The following is a 21744-nucleotide window of genomic DNA, read 5'->3' on the forward strand; positions in this document are numbered from 1 at the left end:
GGGAGGTAAGGGCGGCTAGGGGGGAGGTATACTGTAGCAATAATGATTTTTCCAGTGTGCGTTTGTAACTCTACTGCAATCAGATCTGAGATAAAACTGTCTATGATTTTGTATTGTAAATTGTTTTTCAGTGCAATGGCTGTGCCGTCCATAGGGCGATTGAGAAAGTTTTTGCTATGTGTTTTATACCCAGGGATACGGAGTGAATTTGGTGAGGTAGTGCCGTGGCTATTTATAAGAATGATATCTGGATCTAAATTACGGTAGGTATTGCTAAGACCTAGACTTCGACCATGCCAATTAAGAACGTTATGTTGAATGATTTTCATTGTCTATGTCTTTGGGGTCTGGACTGAGAGGGTTGGGAAGCCTTTGTGTGCTGATCCCCTAGGCGAAGGAGAAGTCTTTCTTCTTCGGTGTTAGCTGACCGAATAAGATGTTGGAAGGTTTCTAGTTTTTCACAGGTGATTTCTTAGTTGGTTGAGTGATAAATCTGGATTCAGTATGTTGTGATTTTGTATGAATAAGGCTTTGTTTTCTTTTATAGCATTGGCTAGTTCTCTTTGTTTGTACTCTTTGTTTGACTTCCAAATTGAGGGCAGGACTACGACCTCTACCTTGTCATTTTCGGTTTCGTCTTCGTCAGAGGAGCTTAGGTGTTCATCTGATTCACTGTCTGTTTGGTATTTTGAGATGTCATTACTTCCATGTGGGATGGGTTCATCTTCATGTGTGTCAAGCGCCATAGCCTCTGCGTTTTTCTCTTCAGAGATAGGGATGGTTTGTGTGTAAAGGGATGACTCAGCAGGTTTTTTATTTGTATTGGCTGGGGGAGAAAGAAGATTTTTAGTTGTAGATGGCAGAATGGCTTGTATAATTTTTTCAGAGGGGGGGTTAGGGGGGAGTTTGACAATTGGTAGTCCATTAAGTGTGCAACTTTCCCCCAGAATTTTATTAAAGCTGCCTGGGTTTGCAAGCTCGTGCATCGTTCGTTCGTTCGTTTAAAGTTTTCTGCACATTTAGTGCAGGCCGGGCCATCTATTAGCCCGGTTTGTGTGGGAGGGCTTGTATAGTAACTGGGAAGATGGCATGTCACTGCGGTGCCCCTAGGGCTTAGCAGCGCACTGCGTTCTTCTGCTGATTTTTTTTTGGGGGGGGTTATTTAGGAGGTGGGGGAGCTTGTGCCACTTCTAAGAGGGTGCGAGTTGGTATTGTGGCGATGATATTAGCGGTTGCCTTGCGGAGCGTGCATGGGGGAATAGGATGATTTTCGGATCTTAGTGTGTCGGGATTAGGGTAGGGGGGTTTGACCCGAAGGCGAGATGTGGCAGGGCAGTTTAGCAGGTAGTGAAGGAGTGGTTGAGAGATGGGGGCCTCGCAGTGTTCGCATTCTGTGGGAGAGGTGTTGTTGGTGGTGATTTCAGCTTTGCACGCGAATCCCAGCCGGAGGCGATGAATGTGGGTGAGGAGGCGGTTGTCTTTGGGTAGTGGCTGCATGAGTTCAGTATATTTGGTGGCCTGGGCAAACCAGGTAGCAGATGGAGATCCGAGTTTGACTTCTGCCTCATGATCGTTGCGATTGCGTCTGGTTGTTCGTTGCTTAATCTTTTGTTTAATGCGTGATAGGCTTGGGGGTATGTCTGTGTCAATGTGGGGGTGGGCTGATGCATGTTTGGCTGCCTTATCAGCCCTCTCATTCCCCTTTATTCCAACGTGGCTGGGGATCCAGTGGATGGTGATGGATCCCCCTGCCTCTCGGATCTGTTGGGCTGTTGCATGGATGTCAGTGGTTAGTGTGAGGTTGTCAGAGGGTGAGAATTGTTTAAGGACATGGATAGCGGCAGTGGAGTCAGAATGAATGATGATGGTCGAGGAGGGTGCGGTGTGGAGGGCATCTTTTAAAGCTGCTGCAATAGCAGCGAGTTCGGTTTGAAGCGTGGAAGCGCCATTTGTGATTCGGAAGCCATGACTGTGGTCGCCACACACAAAGGCTGCCCCGGCTCGTGTGTCCGTAACAGAGCCGTCCGTGTAATAAGTGACGGCATCAGGGGGGGTGATAGAAGCAATGCGTTGCAACCCCTCTTGGCGCAGCAATTGGGTGGGGGTGTTAGCTTTGTTTGGCGAGTCTGGGAGGAGGAGGTTGTATAAGGGTGGGTTCCAAGGGGCTTGGGGGCGGTAATGAGGGGCAGGAGAGTCGGGGGCTTGCATCATAGCAGAAAGGTTTAGGGCGTGGATGGCGCGGGCAACACTGTGCATCCAGCTCCGGGAAAGGATGTCAGGGTGAAGGCCGGTTGCAGCTTTTATGCGTGAGAGGAGGGGAAGGGGGGAGGCTGTGTGGGCCAGTTTGATGGCTAGGCTTGTCACTCTTGCCTGGATGCGATGGTGGAGAGATTCTAAGTTGCATTCTAGGCGGAGGTTGCATAGCTTGGTCCACTGTGGAGAGTTGGTCATAATCCTCAGGGCTTCATTCTGAATGACCTCAAGTCTGTTCGATTGGGCAGTGTCGATGGTGAGAAGGACAGGGGCGGAGTAGTCAACAATGGACCTTATAGCTTGTATATAAAAGAGACGGAGGACTTTGAAGGACGCACCTCCCCCTTTGCCTGCTAGGGCTCTGAGCGCGGAGGTGCGTGTTCTGGTTTTCTCCCTGAGCCGTGTCACTTCACCTCTGAAGGAAAGGTGGGAGTCTATTGTTACTCCAAGGTATTTGTGGGATGTTACATATTCAATGGAAGTGTTTCCGAGTCTTAGTTGGTCTGTGGGAGGCCCAATACCCAGGGGGAGAGCTTTGGTTTTGTTGATGTTAATTTTTAGCCCCAGTTCTCTGCATATAGTGGTGAGCTTAGAGAGAGCCCTTTGTGCTCGTGTAAAGAAGGGGCCTTGATGGATAATGAGGGCAAGGTCGTCAGCGTAGCAGAGTAGGCGGGTTCCTGGGCCTAGGTCAGTGCATAAGAGGCACTCCACAAGGGTGTTGAACAGAGTTGGGCTGAGGATACTGCCTTGTGGAGTGCCATTTTGATGTCGGTGTGGAGCAGACGTGTGTCCTTGGAAGCGGACAGCAGCTTCACGATCCCGGAAGAAGTCATTGAGCCAGCAAAGGAGGCGGCCCCTCACACCCTTGTGTGCCAAGGTTGCCAGGATTGCCTCAGGACATGCAAGCTCGAAGGCCTTCTCGAGGTCAATGAAGACAGCAAGTCCTTTGCTTCCTCGGAGTTCACAGAGGAAGGAGCCAAGACATTCTGTGGCCCCTTTGCCTTTGGTGTATGCAAAAGTGTAGTGGTGAGGGGGGGCAAGCACCATTGGAGGCGGTGGAGCACCATGCGCTCAGCCGTTTTGCCGAGGCAGCTGAGAAGAGAGATGGGTCTGGGGTTATTGGGGTCATTTTGTTTGGGGATTGGGTGTATCACAGCATGCTTTCACTGCAAGGGCAATCGGCCTAAGGTCCAAGAGTGGTTGAGGAGGTCCAGAAAGGCCTTCTCAGCCACTGGGCCCGCATGTGAAAGCATGCTGTAAGTGATTCCATCTAAGCCAGGAGCTGTATCTGTACTGCTTTTCTTTGCTTGGGCCAGCTCATGTGTTGTGAAAGGGCGATCAGACTCGGCTGGGGTGTTTTGGCTGATGTGGATCATTTCGGCTCTGTGTTGGTGGAGTTCCTCCTGCCGGCGCCTGATATCATTTGGGAGTTGAGTGGGGGAGGTGCGTCTGGCGAAGGACTCTGCTAGGTTTTCTGCCTCTTTGCGGGGATTTGGATGAGTTGGGGGCCGGGCAGACGGGGCTCAGGAGACCGCTTTCAGTTTTTTCCATATAGAGCCAAGGTTAGAATGTGCTCCTAGCGACTGACACCACTCCAGCCATTTCTGTTCTTTGATGCTGTTTTCTCAGCGATGGAGTGCTGGATGACTGACTGGAGATATCTAAGTGCCTCGGGGGTGGGGTTGGCCCTGTAGATCTTTTTGGCCCTGTTTAGATGGTGATTAAGTTCTTTGACTCTGGGGCAGTAGTACCAGTGGTTTTTGTGGTGGCGCTTAATGGGGGTGGTGGTGGGAATTGCCGTTCCTGCTGCTGCTTGAAAGGCACTTATGATCTGGGCAGCATGTTCCTCTAGGTCCTGTGAGGGATCGCTATTGATGAGGTCGTCTAGTGTGTTTGTGAACAGACCCCAGTCTGCGCGCTTGGTGTTCCACCGGGGGAGGGGGCCAGGAGGTCTGGGGAGTGGGGCGATTGGGATGGTGCAGAGGATGGCATGGTGGTCAGAGGTTAGAGTGGGGTGGATCTCCCAAGTGGAGTGACGTGCTAGCGTTGACGACACGAGGGAGAGGTCTAGCCTGCCCCCTTGTAGGTGTGTTGGAGAGTCAACGTCGTTTAGGAGAGTGATGGTTGGTGCTTCCTCCAAGACTGTAGCTAGGTGGCGTCCTGTGGGGTTTGTGGGGCTTTGGGAGTTAAGGCAGAAGTGGTGGGCATTAAAATCTCCGCCAACAAAGACTTCTTCTGTAGCAGAGAGTGAGAGTAGCTCCCCCAGTCTAAGGTCGGCCGTGGGTGAGCGGTAGACATTGTATATTTTGAGGTGGCCTTGTGCTAGGGTGAGGTCCACTCCCTGAATCTCTGCCTCAGAACAGTCTGGAAGGGGGCTGATGGCGGCTGCAGGAATGTGTTTTCGGACGAGGATGGCGCAGCCTCGAGAACCACCACGCACATAGGGTAGTAGGAAGGGGGTGAAACCCCGCATATGCAGTGGGCGGTGCTTGCTTAAGAGAGTCTCCTGCAGGAGGAAGATGTCGATATTGTCTTTGTGTGCGACTTCTTCTAGCAGGGAGGCGTGCAGAGGCACCGAGGATGTTCCACTGCAGTATGCGGAGGGAGGTGGGAGGTGAGGTGTTGGCGGTGTTGCTGGTGTCCCCTAGGTTGTTTGGGTGGGAGTAGGAAGGGGGGACCTGGAGCGGGGTCTCCCTCTCTCCACAGAGCACTTGCGAGGTTGGTGGGGTTGGGCTTTCATTGTTTTGTGTGCTCGGTGGGTCTGTCGGTAGACAGGGAACGGTTTCTGGCATCTCGGGGTGTGTGTTTTGTACGGTTGTGTTGTCTGTGGCATGGTTGATGTGTGGGGTCTGAGGTGGCAGGAGGTGGAGGAGGCTGTGATGAGGTTTGTTGTGGGGGAGTGGCTTGGGTTAGGTCTTCGGGGGCAGTGGTGTGGGGGTCGGGATGTTCTATCCAGTTCTGGATCGTTGAGGATATTGCAGAGCGGAGGGGGCTTGGATCTATGGGCCGATTGAGGACCTGTTCTAGCATAGACACCATTGTGTTGCATAGCATTCGGCCTAGATTTTTTAGGTGTTCTGCCTTGAAGATGAAGTGGTCTTTGGGAAGAGTGGTGTCTGGTTGTGGGGTTTGTGTGAAGGCTTCCAAGGTGGTCTGTGTGCTTGCGTCCTGCTTTGGGCGTGTGTCGGGAGGTGGTTGGCAGTGCGGCTGTGTGGGTGGGGTGCGTGGTTGGTGAGGTGGTTTTGTTGGGGGGTGGGGAATTGCCTGAGGAGTAACAGTGGAGGTTGGTAAGGGGGGAAAGTCGGTGGTCAGCTGGGGTGGGGGTGGAAGTGGCGAGAAAAAAAAAACACAAGGGGGATATATATATATATATATATATATATATATATATATATATATATGTATCTAGCCGATAGATATATATATATATATGTGGGAGGTATTTATTTACTCAGTCGTTCGTCCATTAGTTCTAAGCAGCACACACGCATATATACACCCATACACACATGTATACTCAAATGAAATTAAATATACTTGAGTGTATGAATGTAAATCGGTATGTATGCTTAAGCAAGAACAACGAAGGAATCGATCAGGATAAATAAATTATCAGCTACAATCCGGCGGTTCCCTACAGTGCCGGGGGGGGGGCCTAACTCCCCGACCTCTAGAGGACGTCGTGAGAGTACCCCGACACTGCCCCGTGAGGGACTTACCTAACCCTAGCCCTAACAGAATGCCTACCCTTGCCGCCTCCTATAACCAGGCCTCTAAGGCCCCCCTTCATGGAAATACCCTACGGTATCCCTTCAGGGTTCGGCGTCGTACTACGGCAGGGACTCTAAGTGGCAGCCGGAAAGCAGCTGATATGGTAAAAAAAAAAAAAAAAAGAGGAAAACACAAGGTTTCCTCAAGCTGTGTTGGCGTGAAAATCGATCTCTGAGCTGGAAAAAGAGACAGCTATGGAAGTCTTGGGTTGCGCTATCCACGTTTCACTGTGGAGCGACGATGTTAAAACCTCAGGTGATGGCGGGGGAGTGCCGGATCGCGTGCCCTCCAATCACGAAACAGATCCGACGCCCTCCAATCAGAGCGCTGAAAGGTTCTTGCCACAGGCTAGTGGAAGGTTGGAGGTCTCTGCTGGGAGATGTGCTCGGTGCGGCAGCTAGTGAGAGATTGGTGGAGGAGCGTGAGCTCGTGCATGTGAGCATTCATGATAAGAAGCATGTAGTCTGCAAACTTGTCGTTGGGAGATCCATTTTGTATAGCAGCTGCTGGGGTGTTAGGGTTTGGTTTTGTTACTTGTGCAAAGCTTAGACCTGGTCGTACTGTGGTGGGGGGGGTGTATTTATTGCTTTCTTTACTATTTCTTTTCTTTTAGGGCATTTCATAGCCATAGTGCGGTGGTCTCCTTCGCAGTTAATACACTTTTTGAAGTTGGAGTTGCATTTCTTCCAAGTGTGATCAAGACTGGAGCATTCAGAACAGATTTTAAAATCTTTGGGTTTAGGGCATTCGTTGATGTTATGTGTGTCCATTTCATAGCACTTCATACACATTATGATATGTATATATTTCTCAGCCTGGATCTGATTTTTGCTGATGCACAGATGGAACAATTTCAGCCCTTCTATTGCTTTTTCTGCCATCTTGATATCATCAAATTCTATTTTCATAGTGTTTCTGTTGCCAAATTTGGTTATTTTGGTGATTTTGGCCCAAGAGTTTTCTTTAATGACTTCATGTTCAATCTCCTCTTCACTGTGGCAGTAGATGTCATCTACTTTGGTGTATATAATGCTCCTTTTAGCTTTTAGGTCGGGAGGGAGGATTGGGGTGAAGCCATTGTCCTGTAAAGATGTTTTCAGAGGAGGAGACAGGAGCTTATTAGTATCATCTTCTGTGGCTGTAGTTGCGATGATGAATTCTTTTGAATCATGGAGTCCTGTTATTTTTATGTTGTGAGGAGCAACTATTTCAAGCAATTTCAGTTTAACTTGATTTTCTTGGGGATTACTGTGTTTGATTTTAAGTTTACCATTTTTCAACATGGGGAAAAAATCCTGAGAGGCCACTAACAGGCCGCCTAGTTGGTCCAATCTACCTGTGATCTGGGGCTTGTAACCTAAACTCCCCCCCTCTAAAGGGAGTGACCACTTGCAAGGTCAAAGGAGTACCCCTGATCCCTAACCCTATTAAAGAAAATACCCATTCCAGTGCTTCCTATAACCACCCCAGAACGGGGTCCCCTCGTGCCACTGGCCTCGGGGTTCGGCTTCGTACCGCACCAGAGCCTCTACTGGGCGAGCCTAACAGGACCAAAGTAAAATCTAAGAAATAAAGGTAGTCTTACGTAGTAAAAAAGATTTTCAGCCAAGGTGAGCGGGCTGACAGACTTGCAGAATGATGGGAAAGTCGTAATCGGTAAGGTGCTGGGAAAAGCAGCAGTGAAAGTCTTAGCTTGCGCTATCCACGTTTCACTATGAGCGCCGAGTCTATGCAGAGCGGGAGCGAGCGGGAGAGATGTTACCGCTGCGGCTGCCGGGAAGAGAATACTGGGCGAGCCTAAAAGGACCAAAGTCTATCTTGGGAATTCTGAGTCTGTCTCAGCTAGAGAACAGGGGTGAGGAATGATCCACGGGCTTGGATGTTGAACATCGGCGTGAATTGGTAAGGGGAGGGTTGGATTTGACACTGCAATACAATACAATACAATGACGTATAGAAAAGGGGGGGAAAGGAAGGAAGGTAAAGAATGATTGTGTATATGTGTGATGAGTGTAATGCAACCAGGACGACGACACGCAAGTACTGCTTTCCTATTTAATTTGCCTGTGAGACAGTTGGAAAACTGTCGTATTATGCTGGATCGCGTGCCCTCCAATCAGGAAGCAGATCCGGTGCCATCCAATCAGAGCGCAGTGAGGTGTCAGCCACTGGCTAGTGGAAGATCGGAGGCCTCTTCTGGGAGATGTGCACGGTGCGAGAGCTTGAGGCAGAATGACATGACATGACATCGACATGAGCACCGCCGCACGTTTGTTTGTTTGTTGAAGATTTCCCCTTCGTTTAAGTGGAAGGGGCCGGGCCATATGTTAGCCCAGTCAGTGATTTAAGCAGAAACAAGTAAGTGATGAAGACTGCAGGAGCAGTCTCTTGACTTTAAAAACTATATGCACATATATACACACATGTATATATATATGCATATGCACACATGCTCGCACGCACACTCGCACAGACACACACACACACATACATACCCTGCATATCAGTGGATATGCACGTTAGGTGGGAGGAGGTGCAGAGCGCACCACCTCAGTCAGTGCTGAGAGTGGGGCCGTGGCTACAACGTAGGCTGCAGCATTACGTAAAGAGTTTATGGATCTGGCTGCTTCGTGAGTTCTGGGAGTGACTGGGTTAGAAAGAGGTCGTTTCCTGATGAGGGATGTGGCTGGGCATCTGAGAAGATAGTGCAGGAGGGGATAAAGTGGAGCCTCCTGGCAGTGTTCACATGCAGGTTCGGGGGTTTCGTCATCTGGAACCATTTCATCGTAGCATTTATAGCCCAGGCGAAGGCGGCGCAGACGATTGAGCATCGTAAGGTTGGATCTAGTTGTGATTGGCAGTGGTTTGTAGCGTGTGGCAAGTGAGCGACTCGCAGTCCACCTCTCGCCGAGGCAACACCTCCACCGCTGTTCCCGGCGGGACCAGCTCTCCACAGCAGCCGCACCAGCCAAGGGGCGGGCCTGTCCCCTCCACCGTCGGGAGTGCCCCGGTCAGCCCATCAGGAGATGTAGGCCGTCCGCCCTTTCCATGGCCGACCGCCATTCCTCCGATTCTACCTTGACCGGGGTTGTGCCCCTTGTGTCCACCAGGACTGGGCCTACCCTCCACGCCACCACCTGCTGCTGTGGAGAGCTGGAGCGAGTCCGATGGGGGTTGAGGGCAGAGTTCGGGACTTCGACCTGAGCTTCGGCGCCCTTACCATCGGCGCCGGATTGTCTATCAACCTCTCGTCCCTCTCTGCCCTCTGTTTTAACATCGAAGCAGCCGGCCGTGAACCACCACCGAGTCGTACGGGGCTATCCACCTGAGCATGCCGGCGCCCTCTCCATCGGCGCCGTCCTGTCTACTGCTCTCCCCCTCGTCTTGTTGATCGTCGAGCTGTATATCATCGCCATCGGCTCGTTCCCTTCCTCTGCCGCCCTTGCCCTGTCTGCGTCTTCGTCCCTGCTTTGCTCCTTATAGGAGCTTTTCACGCATTTGTCTGACGGGCTCTTTGTTTGCCCGTTCCCCACCATGCTGTGGGGAGAATATCCCACCAACCAACCAACCAACCGGCAAGTGAGTACCATCTAGCCGAGGGGGAACCCAGTTCAACATATAGGCGGTGGTCTTCTTTATTTAATCTGGCTGCCCTGGTCTTAATGGCATGCTTGACTTGGCGCAGGCTCGTGGAGATTACAAAATCAATGCTGGGGTTTTCTAGGGTTTGTTTTGCTATTCGATCTGCCTTTTCGTTGCCTGCAATGCCTACGTGACTAGGGATCCAATTTATGGTAACCGATCCCCCAGCATTGCGGATAGCTTGGGTGGTGGTGAGAATGTTGTATATTAGGTGAATGTTGTCTTTGTGAGCGTTTTGGCGAAGGGTGTGAATGGCCGAAGCCGAGTCTGTGTATGATAGTGGGAGTTGTTGGACTGGGTCCAGTCGCCGCACAGACGTTGTTGTTGTTGTTGAAATATTCTCCCCACAACGTGGTGGGGAACGGGCAAACATGAGAGCCCGTCAGGAAAATGCAGAAAACAGCTCCAATGAAGGGGCAAAGCGCGGACGGCAGACTGGCAGACAGGGCAAGGGCGGCAGAGGAAGGGAACGAGGCGATGGTGGTGAGGCAACAGCCCGATGATCGACGAGGCGAGGGGGAGAGAGCGGTAGACTGCACGGAGCCGATGGAAAGGGCGCCGGCATGCTCAGGTGGATCCCCAAACGACGCGGCGGTGGTTGGCGGCCGGCTGCTCAATGTTTACAGAGGGCAGAGAGGGACGAGAGCATGGTAGACTAAACGGCGCCGATGGTGAGGGCGCCGAAGCTCTGATAGAAGCGTTCCGAACTCTGCCCTCAACCCCCATTCACTCGCTCCAGCTCTCCACAGCAGCAGGTGGAAGCGTAGAGGGAAGGCCCAGTCCAGGTGGACACAAGGGCACAACCCCGGTCAAGGTAGTGGCGGAGGGAGGGTGGTCGGCCATGGAAAGGGCGGACGAGCCTCAACCTCCTGGTGGGCTGACCAGGGCACTCCCGTAGGTGGAGAGGACAGACCCGTCCTTCAGCTGAAACGGCTGCTGTGGAGAGCTGGTCCTGCCGGGAATAGCGGTGGAGGTGTTGCCTCGGCGAGAGGTGGGCTGCGAGTGGCCGCACTTCACTTCACTTCGTCATAGAAAAGTGGAGGGAAAGAAGAGGGAGAGATTGGAAGAGATTAAGTGGGGAAATATGAAAGACAGTCGGAGGTATAAAGATTGGGGGCCGTCCCCATTGCTGTGGCTTAGTTTTTATTTTTTGTGTATGCTGTGTTCCTGTTGGTCCTATACAGCGGTCACTCTGTGTATGTGCAGACAAGGGTAGATATATCGATGAAGGTGAAGAGCCATAGTTTGTACCCACGGCGCTACTAAGGGTGGTGTGCCTGTCTCTGTGGCATTGGTGGGTTCTGCTGTCTTGGTGGGTTGCTGCTCTGTTTCACAGGCTCTATAGTCATGGAAAGGAGGAGTTTTAGTATTAGAGATAATGGGGGGGGAAGGATAGAAATTATCTTTCTTCCCCATGGCATTCACCAGGGTGCACGAGGCATAGGCTGTGCATGAGCAATGTCTATTCCCAACCCACTCCACGTTCACGACCCCGCCATCAGATGTGACAGCTCCTTACATTTTGGTTTCAGGAGCTAGCACAACGGACGACGGAGTGCATTCACTCAGGAGTGGGCAGGGAATGAGTGTGCAGTGCAACTGTCTCCTGACAGTAGTGGTGGTCTGGTGCGGTCAGTTCAAGGTCGGCAGGTGTATGGGATATAGGGTAACGTGGTCTTTAGCTTCGTTGCTGCCGTTTGTATTATTAGTTATTATATATAATGAGAGGGGTTGTCGTTAGAGGGACGTATAAATTGGGTTTGGTGGCGGTCTATTTCTGTTTAAGAGGGAGCTGGGGAACCAATTATGCATCCTCCCGTATTCTTTGTTGGTGATGTCCTCGTAATTTGGGTCTCTGGTCTCCTCTAGTTTTTGCCAGATTTTTCCTGCCCTCTTGTGCATCCGGATGTTTAGTGCAGCTATTTTGTGCATGCTGTGTAATTGTTCTGTGATATAGTTGAAGGGGTGATGGTCGTTTTCGACAAATCTCAGAGCTTTGTTTAATACTCTTTGTAGTTTTAGTTTTTGGGTGTTTGATATAGTGTCCAGTGGCACAGGAGGGTATTCTAGCAAAGGGAGAATGTAGGCTTTAACGAGGTGGCTTTTTATTTTTCTATTTAGCGTTTTAAAACGGTAGAGGGTGGACAGTGCTGCCTTCCCCTTGCATATTCGTTCCCTTACATGTTTTGTGATCCCGGCCTGAGTTATTGTGAGGCCTAACAGGCTTCCCTCATTGCTTGTGTTTAGTAGCTCACCATCCACAATGATTTCTTCCATGTATTTTTGTGCTAATGGAATTATTTTAAATTTCTGTTGATTAGTCCTGATCTTCCATCGTTTCTCATAATCACTGATTCTGGTGATTTCTCTGGCTACTTTGCTGGCCATCATGAGTTTGGACCGTCCTTGGTAAGTCACTATTTGAGTCACGTCGTCAGCATACATTATGTCTAGGCAGACTGGAGGTGGGGGGGGGGTGTCTCTAGTGTAAAGAATGTATAGGGTGGGGGAGAGGACGCTCCCTTGTGCCACCCCACTGTCGAGCTGTATAACGTCGCCTAACTGGTCCTTGTGTCTAATTCTCGCGGTGCGGTCAGTCACAAAATCGCATAAAAACTTCTCGAGGATGGTAGGGAGTTCTAGTTGTAATAGTTTGTATTTGAGTCCTTCATGCCAGACCTTGTCAAAGGCCTTGCTTACGTCTCTGAGGCAGAGCCAGCACTGTTCCCGTCTCGAAAGGGTCTGGGCGATAGTCTCGTAAGTCAGGGCTATGGCTTTGTTTGTGTCTTTTTGTGGTCTGAAGCCGTACTGTCTGGGGTTATGAAGTCTGTTTGTCTCTAGGTAAAGTCGGAGTCTTCTGTTGATGATCCTTTCAAGCAGTTTTCTTGGTACTTCGAGCAGTGAGATTGGTCTATAGTTCTCGGGTGTCGTGTCAGTCTTTCCTGGCTTAGGTATCATTACTATTACGGTTTCTTTAAGTTTGTCAGGGAAGTATCCCGCGGACAGGGAGGCGTTGAAAATGTCGATGAGTCTTTCTATCATGGAGTGTGAGCATTCCATGATAACTTGTTTGTTAATGCCTGTCAGTCCTGGGGCCGTGTTCTTCGTTTTTGTGACTACTGTCTTAAGTTCGTCTACTGTGATTCGTCTAGTGAGAAGGTTGTTCGTTAGTCTGGAGAAGTCTGCTGTGTCATGGGGGAGGATTCTGTCTCTGTTGTCATTGAGGAAGTGAAGGACCACTCGTTCGTTGTCCTCGTCAAAATCGTCATTTTCGTCGTTCTCGCCATGTACTCCGCAGGGACATCAAGGGAGTTCCCGGGGTATGCATCCCCAGGTGGCGAGAAGAAAGAGAGGTCGATCCAAGATCGGGAACGCTCGAATGACGGTCCAAGGCAGCGACAGCAGCGCCTGTTAATCCAACACTTATACGCTAAATAAGAAGCAAGGAACATGGCAATAACACCTGACAGAGCATAAACATAAATAGCTAAGGCAGCTGGCTGAGTTGGTTTGGGTAGGGGTTTGAGAAGAAGGAGTTTAGATTGGAAGTGTAACAACTCATCTAGGTACACAGGTGTGAAGGAGACATTCTGGGGAAAAATCTCAAGGATTGCTTGTATGGCATCTAGTTCAACATGAGAGAGAGACATATTAAAATGAAATGTATGGAGACGTAGAGACAGTTTAGTATCCTTGGTGAGGGTGGCATAAGCTGGAAGTGTGAGTGTTTCACTATGAGCACTGCAACCGCCACCCAGGACCAAATGTCCTATACCTTTAACAATCTGTATTGTCTTACTTATCTCATTAACAGCACAATTAAGAGTAAATTGCATAGGCTTCTTCGTAGAAAAGCACCACTTATCGTTATTGTTAACAAATACAGGAACAAAGTTTTTAATGACTCTTTTCCTACAAAGCTGAGGCGCATAGTCCTTGTTGAGGAATGTAGCACTCTCACATGTGCTAGTACTTGACCTCAGCACTGGACTCTGCGGCTCGCACACCAGCAACTGCTGATGAGTGCGGCACTGAGTGAAATCGTCCATAAGCATATAATGTAAGCGATTTTCACTCAGTGCAATGAATTTGGCAGAGGGGACAGTCTGTACATAGACATCTGTGTCAGGGACTTCATAAGGCAAGGAAGTGATCCGGAAGACATCAAAAGTATCTGCCGGGTCACTCTGAACCGGACCATAGTAAGTAGAAGCACACTGAAGAGGGAGTCTTGCGAGGCACTACCTTAACGAGATCCCTATATAACGCAAGGTATTCGGGTCGATCAGGGAAAAGCAGTCCTGGTCTCATTAAAGAAATATTATTTAAAAGTTCCAGCAATAAGGTATTTGGCACGATGTCCACACTCAGACGAGCTTGCATCATATTCTGTAGGCCTAACTTAATCCTCACATGATCGGCAATGATATCCGACAAAGCTAACTGGAGATTAAAAAAAAGCCTCAAATATGCGAGCTTCGCCTTCTAACGCTAGAGTTTTTATGGAGAAGAGCCGAATTACGGCATGTGAAATATTAGCTGCCCGCTGCGATTTAGTAATTGCAGCATGCATATGTGACATGTCTCTTATGGTCATATTTAGTGTTTGGGAGTGAACATTTAACACTCGACGCTCATTCTCGGACATCTGTTCAATTTGACCCAATCTAGTGTGAATTTCGTCCACCTGATTCTGGGTAGCAGTCCCAAATAAAGCATTAGCAATATTGCCAACAAGATCAATTGCGCCTCTAGTTCTACGACCTGACAGTGGTTTATCCGACAACAAATAATTAACAGAGTTCTTTAAGTCATCAAATCTAATTCTAAACTCATGTTGAAATGATTTCAAAGTCTCTCTTAATGACGACACAAGGGTGGATGAGTTGTCCATGTGATCTATATTCCACTGGACAGAGTCAACCAGATCCTGTGCCTCAGTAAGTGGTCGGTATAACTCATCCTGTATTAACAAGACAGGGACAGCATAATGATTTCCAGTTGATATAAGTTTGGAGACTGGAGAATAGATGAGGCCTGTTGGAGCAGGTTTCTCAACGTGGGGGTCAATGTGCCTAGTCTTTCCTGATACTACGACTGCGAGCAGCATAATCTGGAACAAAAATAAAATAGCATGACTAGTAACTTAATTCTTTACTAGTCTTCCTGTCAGTGTGTTCTATTGGTCTATCCATAACTAGAGGTAAATCGTCTACTGTTGTGCGTGATCTTAGGCTGTATCTAGGGGCCGACGCAGGGCTGAGGCTGCTAGCCGGGGAGAAACGATCTGGCGCCGAGGCCGACCACTTTACTCGGGGACTCCCCTTCTCCACTCGCCTCGTGACTGCTCGCTCCGTTTTCTATCTCGCCTCCATCCACGCTCTCATTTTCGCTTCTACTTTCATTATCACTTTCATTCCCACTCTGCTGAACTGGGTTGGTAGCACCCATAGAACTTTGATTTACTGGCGTGTTGGATGATTGTGTCGTACCGCGGCTAGATACCGGAATGGCTGTAAAATCATCTGAGCCGTCCTCGCCATCACCATCATCATCATCATCATCTGTTTCATATACTGGGTATGCCCTACGTACATTCTTATTATCCTTAGTGGTGAGGCAAGATTCGGGGATTACTCGCACACGATCAACATGAAGGGTGGAGACAGCTCCATCCTTCACACGTCGTACTTTAATTACAACATCACTAACACGCTCCGTGACTCTGTATGGTCCTGCATAGAGGCTGTAACTTCTTAGCAACTCCCCGTTTAGGAATCGTGCGTACGTACACTCTGTCTCCTGCCTTGATCGGTTTTACTACAGCCTTTTTAGCTCTGTAATTCTCATTCTCGGTACTAGCCCGGTCCAAGTACAATTGACATCTTTGAAATACTTTAGTGGCCATGGCTGCTAGCATATGTTTCGCATCATCTACATTGTAATGAGGTTGAGTCTCATGTATCGTTTCATAGGGTACTTGTGGGTCTCTCAGGTACAACAGGAAATAGGGCGAGTCCCTGATCGACCTATTATACCCTGAATTATAAGCCATGCATGCCAAATGTATCATTCGATGCCAATGGTTTGCATTACTGTCGATCATCGTACGTAAGATTTGAATGACAGTTCCGTTCACTCTTTCTACTAATCCATTCGCAGAAGGGTGATACGGAGTCGTAGTGACGTGCTTCAATTTCAATATTTCCGCAATGCCGCGAAGATACCGCTTCAATGATCCCCAAACCGGATGCGCATCTTGCTGCTTCCGCAGTTTGTCAAGATTCCAGCTAACAGTGTCTGTATCGGTCACGCCCCTCGTAACAGCTATAAGTTCTATATCTTCGTCTTGCTCTCTGCGAAGACGTGACAAGGCGTCAGCCACTCGGTTCTGGTGTCCTGGCAGGTAGGATACCTCTAAGTCGTATTCGGCAACCTGTACCGGTATCTGCCATCTAGCTATTCTGCCAGAAGGCTCCTTCACATTAAAGAGCCACGTGAGGGGTCGGTGATCCGTCTGCACAATCACTTTGTATCCCAAGACAAGAGGCCGATTTATTCGCAATCCGTACACAATACTTAAGGCTTCTTGCTCGATAGTGGCATAATTAAGCTCAGCTTTATTTAATGCTCTACTAAAATATGTCAGCGGTCTAAGGTGTCCATCCTCATCTTCCTGTTGTAATACCCCACCTATCGCAGTACCACTCGCGTCAGTTGTCAGATAGAATGGTTTATCAAAGGAGGGAAACTTGAGTACGATGTCGTCAGTAAGCTTACTTTTCAGACTTCTAAAAGCTTGATCAGCCTCATCGTTCCACTCGATTTTTTGTTTACTGTTTTTCACTTCCTTCTTTCCACGAGTCAATTTTGTGAGAGGCAGAGCAATCTTAGCATAGTCACTTATGAATCTACGGTAATAATTAACTAACCCTAAGAAAGATTGGAGTTCCTTCAGTGTCTTAGGAACAGCAATTTCCCTTATGGCTCGGACTTTATCCGGTTGGGGCCGCAAGCCTTCTGCAGAACTTAAGTGTCCGAGGTAAGACACTTCATCATTGAAATAACTGCACTTCTCTAACTTAAGAGTAAGTTGAGCTTCCTTAAGTCTGGCAAGGACCTCATCTAGGTTCTGTACATGTGAATCAAAATCCTCACCATAGACAATTATGTCATCCAGGTAAGTATGACTGATACGCCCTGTCAGTCCTATCAGGACTTCGTTAACGATCCTTTGGAACGCAGCAGAGGCATCTTTTAAGCCAAACGGTAGACTATTATATTCCCAATGACCGTCTGGTGAGGAAAATGCGGTCAGCGGTCGTGACGCCTCATCCAGAGGGATCTGATGGTATCCTTGCCTCAAATCCAAGCTACTGAATACAGTATTTTCTCCTAACTGGGAAAGAATTTGTGCAATGTTTGGCAATGGGAAGGGGTCTGATGTTATCTGCTTATTCAAATGGCGAAAATCGAGACAAATTCTTAGTCCACCATCCTTCTTGGCCACCGGGACCAAGGGTGAACAATATGGTGATCTAGAAGGACGTATTATATTTTGCTCCCTTAGTTCATTTAGCTGTTGCCTAAGAGTTTCGTGATACTTAACCGGTACCTTATAAGGACGACGGTTTACAACCGGTCCTGTTGCACAGATGTGATGGAGGAAATAAGGTGTAATATTCAGTGGTTCAAACCACTGTCGGGAGGACGCGCCTGTGTGTGACTCACACCCCAGAGCGATCAGTGGGGTGTACACTCCAGAGGTGAGTAAGCAAAGGCCATCTCAGAAATTAGATATAGACACCTACTATATCTACTAAGGCCAGGGAGGAAAATGAGGTCTAGCTAACCTAACTTTATTGAAAAACGCCCTAGTGGCGAAAAAAAGAAAAAGCTAACGCCGGTGAGGCAACCCTGCAGCTAGAGGAGAGCTCAGAAACACGTCTTCCTTCTCCACGACTATTCATCAAAGTCCAGGAAGCAGCAAAGACAGCAACAATATTAATACTCGAAGGAAGGCCAAAAGCAGAGTACAGGAACCAGTTTATGTCAACGTTTCGCCCACAAAGCTTCTTCAGGAACATCATTACTGGACAACACTCCACTCCTTAAACAGACCCAAGCCTGACTGGTAGTGCAGGACTGTGTACTTGTGTTCTGGTCACCATTCAGGCTTAGGTCAATTTAAATAGTGAAGCACTGTCTACTGGTGTTGTTCCTGAAGAAGTCTTGGGGGAGAATGTTGCAAGTGGGATTCTGTACTCTGCTTTTGGTCTTTCTCTATATACAGTAGCGAATACACCACAATTTTACTGTTTATCTTCCTTATGAAAGCTTACCCAGAATCCAGCTAAATGAAACGAGTATTTCCCCATCCAATTTTTATCCCATACTTCACACCCGGGACGATTTGCATCAGTATATGACCGATTCCCGCCTCAGTGTTACGAGTCCTTTGACGGAAGGTAATCGAATATTGTTTTTGCTGGGTTTTATGGGCCGGCTAAATGCCTCACACATAGTAAAGCCTCTAGTCATACAAGCCTCCGCACGCAACATACTGGTGAAGCACAAATGGTGATGGGTTTCTGTAGTGAGAATGACGCCAGATCCAATATTAACCCTCTGCAGTTCGGGACAGCTCTAGTATTACGCAAGTCTAATTGAATGTTGTTTTTGCTCAGTTACAGTATATGGACCAGGTTAATGTCTCTCACATTGGGAAGCCTCAAGTCTTACAAGGTTAGGCATGCAACACAGAAGCACAAATGGTGATGGGTGTCTGTAGTGAGAGTGATACGTAAATGTGTTATAATGATTCATCCCGTCAGTCTGCAATATGAACCAACAAGGTGATCACATATGCAAGTATGTCCGTGAGCAAAAAGCCTCCAACACCTATCTGCCAGTTGAGGGAATGGAAGGGTGCCACATGAACTAGTTTCTTGTGATAGCAATATGAAACACACAAGAGAAAGGTATCAGAAGGAACGAAACTCTCATTTGACAAGAGTGAGAAATACGGAAAGTAGGACGCAAGGCTGGCAGAGAATTTTGACTCCACATGAAAATACTTAATATCAGGATTCTCTTTAAATGGCCGCCTTGGTTTGAGTTACCCTAAAAACAGATCACGAGACAAAAACGCTTTCACTGAGCGACCGTGGATCTCCAGCTGAAAGTATATTGATGGTTAAATAGTAGTGATATGTGCGTTGGTCTGCTGTAACATCACATATTAGTTCTGTAGTGTGTTTTTATGAGCAAAGTGCAAACACCAGTAGATTACATGACCTCCCCCCCTTTCCTTGCGCGCGCACCCCCCCCCCTACACACATCTACACGCAAGCTAATCAGTTTCCACATCTTAAAGTTGTACAAACCTACCTACGTGCAAGATATACAAGGAAAGTTATTACGAAAATGGTTATGGTCATCATCTTGCTCGTTCATAGGCGAGTTTCCTTAATTGGCCTCTGTGTGTGGTTTATGGCTTCTCTCTAGACTTGAAGGACTTGTATCTCAGTACTTGAAGCTTATTGATTTCTTGTTTTTTATACTGTGATGATTATAGGTCTTTCACAATAACCTGGCCCATTATTTTCGTCCTTCATACATATATCTCCCACCCATTTCTGTATTACCTTCACCTTCACTTGGTAGATTTTTGTCCTGTATACCTACTTCGACCATCCATTTCTACTGTACACTCACTTTAAGCTGGTCCAAATTTACGTCTTCCATACAAACTTCACTTATCAATCATTCAGTCAGTCAGACAAGCAATTTAACTGTCTACCTGTCTGTCACCAGATGCCTTAATCCCGTCAGGGGTGACCACAAATGAATCACTTCCATGTCACCCTTTCCTCCTCCATATGGCGACCTTCTCTGCAACTCACGCCCCCTTTTCTCACCTCAACCCTTCCTCTCTAACTTCACTCCCCTCCACAGTTTCTCGTATTGAAATAGATAATTTTCTGACCTGAAGTTTCCTTGTCTTGCTTCACTCCTATCCAAAGGCCTCTCGTATTGAACTAGTAATCCTCTCATCTCAAGCCCTCTCCTACTTCTCTCGTCTACAAAGTCTCTCATATTAAAGGCGATACACTTTCTTAGTATTCTGGTCCACCTCGGTCTCTTAAATTGGTCTCGGGTCCTCAAGGCACAATCAAAAGCTGTAGGTGTTTCGTCTGGGCAATAAAACGATTTCTTTGAGACTTCCCTTCCAGTTTATTGGCTGTAAAATCTACCGTTCTTGAGTTTTCGGTGATACAATACATTTTGTGTTCTGGCATGACATATAAGTTAATTGTGCATCTTTTTGTTTTTTCTTTTGAGAGTGAGAGACTAAGTGAGTGAGTGTGTGCGTGCGTGCGTCCTTTACCGCAGCATTTTGTAAGTAGAAAATGGAAAACTTTGACCAGTTCCCTTTCGCTACCTCAGTCCATGTAATAAGGTGCTGGAATTTCCTATCAGCAAAAGGCATGGTATCACTTTTCTCTCATGTCATCTCAGTTTATATTTTTATTTTTATATATTCCTTTCCCCTACTTTCATTTATTCTTTCCCCCATTTATATCCTCCCACACTCCCTACCTTCATTAATTCTTTTCCTCATTGTAATTTCCCCTTATCCTTATGCAAATCACTTAGGATCCTCGCAGAAGCCTGTACTTAGAACCGGTAGCATCAGTGGTTATAATAATTCCAAACGCAGGAAAAGAATTGTACACTTGAAATACCTGGCCAGCCTCTTCGACTTATGGTCCTCCTCATTATAAAGGTGTGAAGGGCATGGGAGTCTATGTGAGGCACTATGGAAAGGACACATCTGTGAGGTTATACACTGTGTGTGTGTGTGTGTGTGTGTGTGTGTGTGTGTGTGTGTGTTCGTTATCATGTTCAGTGTTCTTGAGGCAGGTTCTGCTTCATCACCAAACGCTAGCTCCCGTAACATCACTAACCAACACCGATGACTGGCACCTCAAATCACTAGCTCCCTCGACCAGTGCCCAGTTATCAAGCCTCTTCCCCTGTATGTTGCTGAGAGGAGAATTGGGTGATATTTTTATAGCCTTGTGACTGACCTGAGATGGCACAGTACTCGTTACCAACAATGCTATCAGGCGCCTGTGGTCATAATTCTTGAGTCCTTTAAGAAGAGATTACATTTAAACGATTCAGTTTAGGTTTAGGATGGATTCAACTTGCCTACCTGCTTACCTGCCTGTGTGCCTGCCTGTGCTGCCTGAGGCCTAATTACCTGCCCACTTACCTGTGTGTCCCTGCGTGCCTGCCTGTCTTCCTACCTACCTACATACTGTCTACACACACACACACACACACACACACACACACACACACACACACACACACACACACACACACACACACACACACACACACACACACACACACACACAAAAGCTAAGGGAGGACATGTTTAAGGCCATTATTTAGTGATGAGATGAACCCCGTGATAAAACTAGCAAGGTTTTGTTTGGTGTGTCCTGCCCTCTGTTTCTCCAACCCCACAAACCTGTTTATTTATTTCCATATTAAGACAAACCCCCCATTTACCATATAATTATCAGAAGTTCCTATTTATTCTCTTAGTTATTATTTATATCTTCTACCTGTCTGTAATTATCCATAGACTACCCCCCAAAGCTGGTACACTATTACCATACTTAATCAGGTTCCACCTCTTTCTCATACCACTCCCTTTCTCAGTGTAATTATTTATCCCCAAAACCAATTTATTCTCCAGCTCCAGCTAAACCCACCTTTGTATGTGTTAGTTTTATGTTTTTCCTTTTTAATATTAACTTGCCTTATTGTCAAACGTTTGGTGGTTATATAAGTGAAGACAAAGGATTAAGTAAGAAAGCAGTCCTAAAGCTCTGGTTGAGACAGGGAGGGAACGTTGATAAGGCAAAAGAATGATTGCCTATAAATGTATGTCGACCCAGCATCCTAGCCGTCAATTCTCCAAGTCTAGAGAGAGGGCCAGAGGGTAGCGCAGTGGTGAATGGAGTCAGTGTGGACCGCGAGTGAGCTAAGAGAGGACGG

At 47.8% G+C, this 21744-nt stretch overlaps 1 protein-coding gene across 1 annotated transcript; it reads right to left on the reverse strand.

Moving 5' to 3' along the window:
• Positions 1-1158: 1158 nt before the first annotated feature.
• LOC145389875 (uncharacterized) lies at positions 1159-3300 on the reverse strand. Its single transcript, XM_080265001.1, has one exon. The coding sequence runs from the start codon at positions 3298-3300 to the stop codon at positions 1159-1161; it is 2142 nt and encodes a 713-aa protein (XP_080121127.1).
• Positions 3301-21744: the final 18444 nt, after the last annotated feature.

The sequence above is a fragment of the Coenobita brevimanus genome, unplaced genomic scaffold, assembly GCF_032717465.1.
Source record: "Coenobita brevimanus isolate Jiangsu-jjx unplaced genomic scaffold, ASM3271746v2 jjx.HiC_scaffold_2574, whole genome shotgun sequence".
NCBI lineage: Eukaryota > Metazoa > Arthropoda > Malacostraca > Decapoda > Coenobitidae > Coenobita > Coenobita brevimanus.